The sequence below is a fragment of the Austrofundulus limnaeus genome, unplaced genomic scaffold (genome assembly GCF_001266775.1).
Source record: "Austrofundulus limnaeus strain Quisiro unplaced genomic scaffold, Austrofundulus_limnaeus-1.0 Scaffold413, whole genome shotgun sequence".
In the NCBI taxonomy this organism is placed as follows: Eukaryota; Metazoa; Chordata; class Actinopteri; order Cyprinodontiformes; family Rivulidae; genus Austrofundulus; species Austrofundulus limnaeus.
In genome coordinates, this window is record NW_013952815.1 from 274,904 (window position 1) to 284,422 (window position 9,519).

The window sequence follows — 9,519 nt, forward strand, 5'->3', positions numbered from 1 at the left end:
AAAAAAAACTTTAAACAAAAAAACTAAACTAAAAAGAACTAACCTAAATTTAAAAAAAACTAAAAAGGACTAAACTAAAAAAATAAAAATAAAGTATACTTCCTGTTTAGTTTTTAGGTACTTATCTCAGATAAACTTAACCAGGTTCATCTTACACTACACTTGGCTTATACTAAAAATATACTAAATGTCTAAGTATTCTTAGTCTATACCAGAGGAGCCCAAAGTGGGGCCCGCGGGCCATATTTGACCCGCCAAGCCATTTGGTTTGGCCCATCAACAGTTGCCAAAGTTACAAGGTTGTAACCTGTTATCCTATGTAGAAACACACTATTTCCATTGGTCTAATGACTATATAAAAGGGCTGTAGTGAAGGTAGTTTTCATTCATGGTGCTCACTTTATCTTTGATTTATTACGGTTAAACATGAACATGAAATGACAAGAAATATTTAGATCAGATTTAACCACACGTATAGATTTGCAAATCTATATGCACACTTTATAAGGCCACAAAAACTCAGATTTGATCAATTTATGAAATGTCCCACGAGCCTTTGCTACTTGAGCGTGTGGCAGACTTTCTCCAAGTGCACAGACTAAAACTAAAGAGGGCCATTGCATAGGTTAATCATTTAAAAATAGAGGACTTTACTTAAAAAAGTACTTGTATTTCATGTATTTTGTTATGCATTTGGCCCGCAGCCCTGAATAGATTTTCATTTTGGCCCTCTCGGGGAAAATGTTTGGGCACCCCGGTATACGTATGTTTAAACTTTTGGCCAAGATAAACTTAAGTAGAAGTAGTACACTGAAAGTACATTTTCACACAGACTGGTTTATTTGTAGTATATTTTTAGATGTACTATTTTTAAATTCTTCCTTGTCAGTTTTTGGAACAAATTCAACAATGAATGAATGAATTATACTTTATTGATCCTATGAAGGAAGGGAAATTACAGTATGAAAATGATAATGAAAACAAGCGAGCTGCTGCAAAGAAAGACTATGGACATTTGAACAATTTAACAATTTTACACAATAGATCTGTTTAAGTGGACTGTTCTACGCACTGCAAGCCAGGGTCAAAGTGAGTTTTAATTTGAGTGGTCAAATAAAATACCTGAATCTATTTTTGTCACATTTTTCCAATATTATTCACTCAGCATTGAAAGTAGAGTAGAAGTATAACTATAAGGTTATTTGGAGCGAACAGGAAGAAAACATAGGGTGGCACTTGTGGCTCATTGGTAGAGCTGTTCTCTCTCAGCAAGAAAGTTGCTGGATCTAATCCCGGTTCTGGATTTTTTTTTTCTTCTCTGCATGCGTGGGTTTTTGCAGGAACTCCTGCTTCCTCCCACAGACCAAAAACATGACTGTTAGGTTAACTGGTAACTCTACAATGTCCCTAGGTTAGAGCGAATTGTTGTCTGTCTTGTTTGTCTCTATATGTGTCTCTGTGACCGTCATAATGGGAAGTTATAAAAGCAGCACAGGACTTGAGAGCAGACACCAAGAATGAGCCTTCAGACACAAAATCAAAAGGAACTGGTTTATTTACAGGGGAGGGGGGGAGGGTTCTGGATCTCGTTCCAGTCTGTCTTTGTAAGTTAGGAGGAGGCAGGAGATTCCAAACCATGCAAGCAGCAGAAGGGGCAGGCGAGGTGGCAGAGAGCGAGCAGGCAGGCTGGAGCACTCAAGTCCTTATTTTCCATGAGGTGAGTGTGGATCAGAGGAAGGTGACGTCCAACACAGAACTGACTGGCATCAGTGTGACGCACCAGGGCAAAAGGAACCACTACATATGCCAAATGAGGACAATCAGACCACTGCTTGGTGCTGAAGCAGCTCTGCCTTTATGCCCTGGTGGTGATTAGGCCCAATAGACTCCACCTGTGAGGAGCTGCACTGTCTCCTATGGTAACCATCTACAACCATGGATCTAAAACATCAATGGCTGAACTGCAGAGCTCCTTCAGTGACAGACTGCTGCATCCTAAATGCACAAAAGAACATTACCGCCGAGCCTTCCTCCCATCAGCTGTTAAGACTTTACAACCATCACTGCTCCCAACAATCTCAATAAGCATCCGTGTTTGTGTTTGCACATCAAACAACTCTACCTCTCAATCAATACACAAATAATAACCTGTGACACCTTTTTACCTGTACTGGAATATTAACTTAATGACTGAGTTCAACTCAATTCACACACACCCTTGGATCACGAGTCTGTCATGACTGTTTTTCTGTATTTTTCTGCACAGTATCTTGCTTTTATTTTCATGTTATAGTGAGGAAAATTGTTGAATTGAGTGAAAAAACTTATTGATTGATTGATTGATTGATTGATTGATTGATTGATTGATTGATTTTCATCTTAACAGTCGGGGACAGTTATTTTTATTTTATTCTATGTTTATTTTATTGTTACTATCTTTAATTCTATCATTATTGCTACAGTTGATATTGTCACATAGCTATATAATGTTTTTGTGGATTGATGTATGTATCTGTTGCTGCTATTACACCTGAATTTCCCCATGTGGGACAACAAAGGCTGTTTCTATTCTATTCTATAATAGATGGAAAATGTATTTTTATACACTAAAAAGTGAACTAGAAATGCATTTTTAGTGAAATAGCAGCAAATGTATACACTTAAAGTATTCTTTCATACACTTTAAAGTGTACTTTTTATAAACTAATAAAATGGCATTAGAGGTTTACTGCTCGTAAACTAATAGTATACCTAGATGGTTACTTTCAATATACTTCTGAGGATACTTACATAAACTTAAAGTGGGCCAATTTAGACCTAAGAAGTTTACTTGTTAGAAAACTGTTAGTATACTTATATCAGTGTACTTAGTAAAGAAAAGTACACTTAATGAAAAACACTTTTGTATACTTCAAAATACTTGCTGACATGTACTTAAAGTATACTTCTTTTTGATAATGGCTGGAATGAAGTCTGTTTTTAATAAAGCTTTTTGAAAAGAAGCAACTTGTTTTCTGCAAACTTATTTCGGCTTCCAATTCTGATCATGCTTTTCTTACATTGGAAAGAAAACAGTTTGTCAATCAATAATCTTTTGTTTTTCTCTGTTGGAGACGCAGCTGAGATCTAAACTAAAAATATTTTCTGAAAATAAAAACTGATGAACACAAGAGGGAGCCTTCATCCTCCTAACAGAGATGAAAAGCAGGTTAAAACACTGCAGGTCACCTGACTTTGGATCTTTATCTGATGTTGATATAAAATAATGTCACTGAATCAAATCTGTAAAATAGTTTAAGTTACAATAAAGATAAACCCTGAATGATCTGATGTGTTCATGTTCTCTGAGAATCAGGAGTTTCTTTCAGTTTGATCAGGAAGTTGTAACATGATGATGAGTTGGAGCCAGGGGTGTCACTAGGTTTTAAGGACAAGGGGGGCTTAGCCCCCAGGAGACGCACAGAATTTTTGTATATTATTTGTATTGTGTGTGTGCGCGTGTGTGCACGTGTGTGTGTGTGTGTGTATATATATATATATATATAGTGTTTCCAGCAAAAATAAGTGTGTAAAACAGTTTAGTTTTCAGCAAGTTGTGATTGATTAAACAGGCTGATACTTCATTGAGCAAATGTTTTTTCCAAGATGGCGGCCCCGCGGCTCGACAGCAGCATTAGCAGTCCGTCTATCTACTCCTTATGTTTATGGTTACTACCAGCAGTGATGATTAATACTTACTTTCTTGAAAAACTTTTGTACATCCACTTTTCACTGAGCATTGCTGCACATACTGCACTTAGCTGCTCTGTGTGTAAACTTGCTAAGGTTGCAGGAAAACATGGACTGGATTTTATGTGGTGGGAGGAGTACTCTATGAACAAGTGGAATGGATTGAATAATGATGCACTAAAGAGGATTTCTACCTTACACTATAAATTAAAGGGAGACTGACAGATTTATGATCATATATTTTAGTTAATAATGAAATATTAAATGGTTATTTAATCTGACCACATCATATTGAATTTTTGAAAAAAAAAATTTTAACACCAAAATAATTTAGGGGGGGCTTTAAAATATTTTAGGAGGGCTCCAGCCTCCCTAAAATAGGCCTAGTGACGCCACTGGTTGGAGCTGAAATCAAGTTGAATTAGTTTCATGTCAGATTACCTGTTAGATTTGCTCATTCAGGTGAGAGAAGGTTTGGAAAAAAATACATCTTATGAATCAACTGTAATCCCTCCTCCTCCTTCCTGCTCTCAAACAGCAGCGTCACACTACCCACATATTTACTTAAACCCTCCCTGTCAGATCAACCGTAKAAGTTCTGACACGCCTCATTCTCTGCACAAACTTGAAGTGTGTAAGAACACAAACAGGTTTTAGTCATCCGAATGTGAAGCTTTCAAAGAAGCTGAGGTAAAATGGAGCAGAAAGAACATCAGATGTACAGAGAAGGATTTTCTTGTTCCATCTGTCTGGATCTAMTGAAGGATCCGGTGACTATTCCCTGTGGACACAGCTACTGCATGAAGTGTATTGAAGACTTCTGGGATGAAGAGAAAAGGATCCACAGYTGCCCTCAGTGCAGGAAAACCTTCACACCAAGACCTGATCTGGTAAAAAACATCTGCTCTCGTCACGACGAGGTGATGAAGATGTTCTGTCGCACCGATCAGCAGAGCATCTGTTATGTCTGCACGGTGGACGGACATAAAGACCACCACATCGTCTCAGCTGCAGCAGAAAGGAGCCAGAAGCAGGAGCAGCTCCAGGTGAGGAGAGCAAACATCCAGCAGAGAATCCAGGGCAGAGAGACAGAYGTGAAGCTGCTTCAACAGCAGCTGGAGGACATCAACACATCTGCTGATAAAACAGTGGAGGACAGTGAGGAGATCTTCACTCAGCTGATCCGGCTGCTCCAGGAGAGAAGCTCTGAAGTCAAGCAGCAGATCAGATCCCAGCAGGAAACTGAGGCCCGTGGAGTCAGAGAGCTTCAGGAGAAGCTGGAGCAGGAGCTGACTGAGCTGAAGAGGAAAGATGCTGAGCTGAAGCAGCTCTCAGACACAGAGGATCACAACCAGTTTCTCCACAACTACCCCTCAGTGTCAGAACTCAGTGAGTCTCCACACTCATCCAGCATCAATGTTGCTCCTCTCAGATACTTTGAAGATGTGACAGCAGCTGTGGAGGAGCTCAGAGACAAACTACAGGACATTCTGAGAGACATGTGGACAAACGTCTCACTGAGAGGGGCTGAATGGTTACTGCCAGAACCAGAACCAAGGAGCAGAGCTGACTTCTTGAAATATTCCTGTGAAATCACTCTGGATCCAAACACAGCACACAGAAAGCTGTTAATACTTAAAGGGAACAGAAAAGTAACATTAATGAGTCAAAACCAGTTTTATTCTGATCATCCAGAGAGATTCACTAAGTATTGTCAGATTCTCAGCAAGGAGAGTCTGACTGGACGCTGTTACTGGGAGGTGAAGTGGGGAGGAACGTGTGTTTCTGTAGCCATCGCCTACAAAGATGTTGATAAAACACAGAGTGAATTTGGATTCAATGATAAATCCTGGGCTTTATTCTGTTACAAAAAAAATAATCTGTTTCTGTACAACAAAAGCAGAACTCCCATCTCAGGTCGTGAGATCTCCAGAGTTGGAGTGTACCTGGATCACACAGCAGGTATTCTGTCCTTCTACAGCATCTCTGAGACCATGACCCTCCTCCACAGAGTCCAGACCACCTTTACTCAACCTCTACATGCTGGATTATATCTGTGGTTTACTGGAAACATAGCTAAGTTCTGTAAATTAAAAAATAAAATAAAATCTGTTTTTGATCCTTACTAATCTCTCCTTGTGTTGTCTTCACTGCTCATCAAGATGTTAAACTGTGTTGAGATTWTTGTCTCATAATGTGTTTCACAAAGGTTGTCGACGCTTGAGCAGAATTAAAAATAAAATATGAAGCAATCCTAAAAATGCAGAAGAAGAAGCAGAACAGGTTCATTGAGCTTTTCTATAGAAYGTTGTCTTCTTCCATGAAACTCTCCAGTTGGTTCAGTTTTTATCTCGCAAAAAGAACTGATTTTTGTTTAAAACTTTCGTCTTTTTTCACTTTTTTTCAACATTTTTAACATCTCAACAGATGAGATGTGATRTTTTGTCACAGAAACAAATTGAAATGTGATCAGAAAACATCATAAACTCTATTAAGGATTTTCACTTTGTTTTCCCTGATGAGTAAAAACCAATAAATTATTAAACGACATAACGTATTTCATTATTTAATAAACTATATTTAATTAAAACAAATAAAAAATATTTCTGCTCAAATGATTTCTCCTGAAACCCTGAAGCCTCTTCTTTTTTCTCACTGTAACTTTGAGAGTTTTCTCCTCTAACTTCTTTTGATCACTTGAACGCAGCATCAAGTTGTGATTCATGAAAACACTGATTTTTAAAKCTCTTTAACTTGATTAAAAAGTGGAAATTGGTGCAACCAAAAGAGGGCACTGCCATCCATTAAAACAGGAAGGAAGAGGCTAAAAACACTCTTCAGCCTTTAATTGGGATTAGAAATACTGAGTTATTATAATATATAAATAGTGTTGTCAGTGTGAAATCAAAGGAGAGCTGGTTCAGGTCAACAGCACCTCACCTCCACACAGAGTTGATAAAGTGCTGTTTTTTCTCGCCTCATGTCTAAATGTTGAACAGAATCGTCTTGGAGCTGGTTAAAAGCTTTCATTCCACAGATCTGTGGTTTTTCATGTGACTAACATTTTGTCTGGCCTGTCAYCTTGGACCAATCTGCAGGGAGATTACCCCAAATATTATATTGTAGCTTCAAGTATGTGGCTGGATACAAATGCATCATTTTTTAGGGTTAGGAGAGCCTGCAGCCACTATTTACCTCTGTCCATGTTTTGTCCTTGTCATTAGATTGTCTCTGATGTTCTGTTGTGATTCTTTCCAGTCTAGTCATGTCCTAGTTGTCCTTGGTTCTGGCTCTACATTCACTCATTCACCTGCTTCCTGTTAGTTAGCTCTCCTGTATTTACTAAACAGTTCTGAGTAGAAATAAAACCATGTTGGTTATTATCAGTGTGTTTGTCAGCTGGTCATGGGCCGGCAGGAAGGTGAACCCATAAGAAGTAAAACCGGTTGAAGACACAATTCTGCTGTGATACTTCCTCGTCCTTCTTCCTGAGCTCAAATAGCAGCTTCAGTCTGTTCACAGACTCTCTTGTTTCCTCTCCATCAGATCTACATTAGAAGTTTTGACACGCCTCATTCTCTGCACAAACACACAGTGCATAGATCTAAACATGGGCTGGTTTCCATTCACAGGAAGTGAAGCTTTCATTAATGCTGAGAGGTAAAATGTGCAGAAAGGAGAATGTTTTTCTTATTGCATCTGTCTGGATCTATTAACGACTCCGGTGACTATTCCCTGTGGACACAGCTACTGCATGAAGTGTATTGAAGACTTCTGGGATACAGGGAATAGGATCCACAGCTGCCCTCAGTGCAGGAAAACCTTCACACCAAGACCTGATCTGGTAAAAAAAAAMCCTCATGTTTGCAGCTTTAGTTGATCAGCTGAAGACGAGTGGACTCCAAGCTGCTCCTGCTGATCACAGCTATGCTGGAGCTGAAGATGTGGCCTGTGATGTCTGCACTGGAAGAAAACTCAAAGCCATAAAGTCCTGTTTGACGTGTTTGGTGTSTTACTGTGAGAAACACCTCCAGCCTCATTATGATGTAGCTCAGTTGAAGAAACATCAGCTGCTGCAGCCCTCCAACAAGCTCCACGACAACATCTGCTCTCGTCACGACGAGATTTGTATCTGGGATGGTGCTGGAAAATCAGCTGAGATCTGTGAATTGAAATACAGTATAYACTTTTTCTTTTTGTTTGTCGCTGCTCTGAGTTTAAAGCTTTAAATTGTTTTAGTTTGCAGGGTGTATTTGTGTCGTTATGCCTTTATATTGAAATGCTTACATAAATGATTTTTACTGGTTTATTTACACAACAGCCATAACTCCACCATTTTAACTTTAACAATAATTTGCTTCATGGAATAATAAAGATCATATATTTGCCCGTTAATGTAAACTCAGGCACTATTTACAGTCTTTGTTTCTCCATGGTGTTAAAGTCAGCAGGAGCACCACCTCCTGACGGGGGCCTCCTCCAACTCATGGCTGGCAGTGGGGCTCCCGTTCGGCTCGGAGACTTGCGCCCCGTATGCGCTCCTCTCCATCCTCTTCATCACCAAGTTCAGTAAGGTGGTCACTGATGCATCCACGTCGACCCCCGTCACAGCACTCGTCTCGAAGTAAGGGATCCTGARGAATGTTTTAGTATTTAGACACACTTAGAAAACTGTCTTCAGATTTGTGTTGAAGATCAGCTAAAACTCTAAAAATTATTGCCTTTTTTTGTCAACCTGTAACTGTTTTATTTTACCTCTGTTAGATGTGTTTTGTACTGTTTTTTATTAAATTCATTTAAAAGATCTGAAGGGGGTTAAACAGATCTGTTTCAATAAGTGTGTTTCATTTTAAAAAATATACAATTGATTTGTCATTAAAGGTACACCATCCTACAATTATCTAAAATTATTAAACTTTTTAAAATAGTTTCCACTCACCCGTATCTATCAGCCAGGTCTCTGGCCTGTTTGACGTGAACGTCCCTCATGTCTTTCAGGTCGGCCTTGGTGCCCACCAGAACCACATCTGGGTTATCGCAGTAGGCGTTGGCCTGTAGCTGACCTGATCAGATGCAAAAAAAAAAAAAAAAGATAATTTTTACCGGGCAAACACGAAACCTGAAACTCTGAACCAATCGAGCTTGTCACTGATGAAYGAGAAGAGAAGACTCGTACTCATCCAGTTCCTGACGTTGAGGAAACTCTGCTGATTGGTCAGGTCAAACATCAACAGGAAGCCCATCGCATCTCGGAAGAAAGCTGTGGTGAGGCTGCGGAACCTGAAGTAGCAGAACGTCGTTATAATTAAACCATTGAGCACCCAGAACCATGTTGGGTTTGCTCCCTGCCTATTTATTCATCGAATCATTTACTTTTGTAAAATGATTCAGGATATTTTGGGGTTAAAATACACTGTAATGCCTTTCCTGTGATTTCCTTAACTTTCCTGTTTCTTCTGTATTTCTGCACCTTTTCTGTTCCATGTCAGTTCAGCAATCAGGAATATGATTACTATTTTTCTGAGTTTTTTCCAACAGTAACAAATACTTTCCATTTTTAAGATTATACGACATACGTACGTTTCTCAATTTTCCAATTATGTATTTACCAGGTGAATTACAATTTGGCTAGGAAAAATTACAACACGATTAAAAAAAAAAATAATACAGCCACTATGTGACAAGAGCAGACTAAAACCCTGCAGGCTATTTTCAGGGATTAGGCTTATATGACATGGTAAATTTTAAAATCAGATCAGAGCAAATTATGTCTTTTTTTTGGGGGGGGGG

The 9,519-nt window shown here is 39.0% G+C and overlaps 2 protein-coding genes across 2 annotated transcripts in view; one reads left to right on the plus strand and one right to left on the minus strand.

Moving 5' to 3' along the window:
- Positions 1-5,874, plus strand: part of LOC106528948 (tripartite motif-containing protein 16) — a gene marked incomplete at its 5' end in the record, with an annotated part of 8,216 nt that extends 2,342 nt beyond the window's left edge. Inside the window, 1 exon segment of the mRNA XM_014024239.1 lies at positions 4,629-5,874. Within this exon segment, the coding sequence (XP_013879693.1) occupies positions 4,629-5,858 (1,230 nt within the window). The 3' untranslated portion in view covers positions 5,859-5,874.
- Positions 5,875-8,012: 2,138 nt separating this feature from the next.
- LOC106528918 (ras-related protein Rab-27B) overlaps positions 8,013-9,519 on the minus strand; it is a 2,888-nt gene continuing 1,381 nt past the window's right edge. The window contains exons 4-6 of the mRNA XM_014024203.1: positions 8,906-9,009; positions 8,669-8,792; positions 8,013-8,363 (exon numbers count right to left, since the gene is read on the minus strand). Coding sequence (XP_013879657.1) covers positions 8,174-8,363; positions 8,669-8,792; positions 8,906-9,009 — 418 coding nt within the window. The 3' untranslated portion in view covers positions 8,013-8,173. The remainder of the gene's footprint in view (positions 8,364-8,668; positions 8,793-8,905; positions 9,010-9,519) is intronic.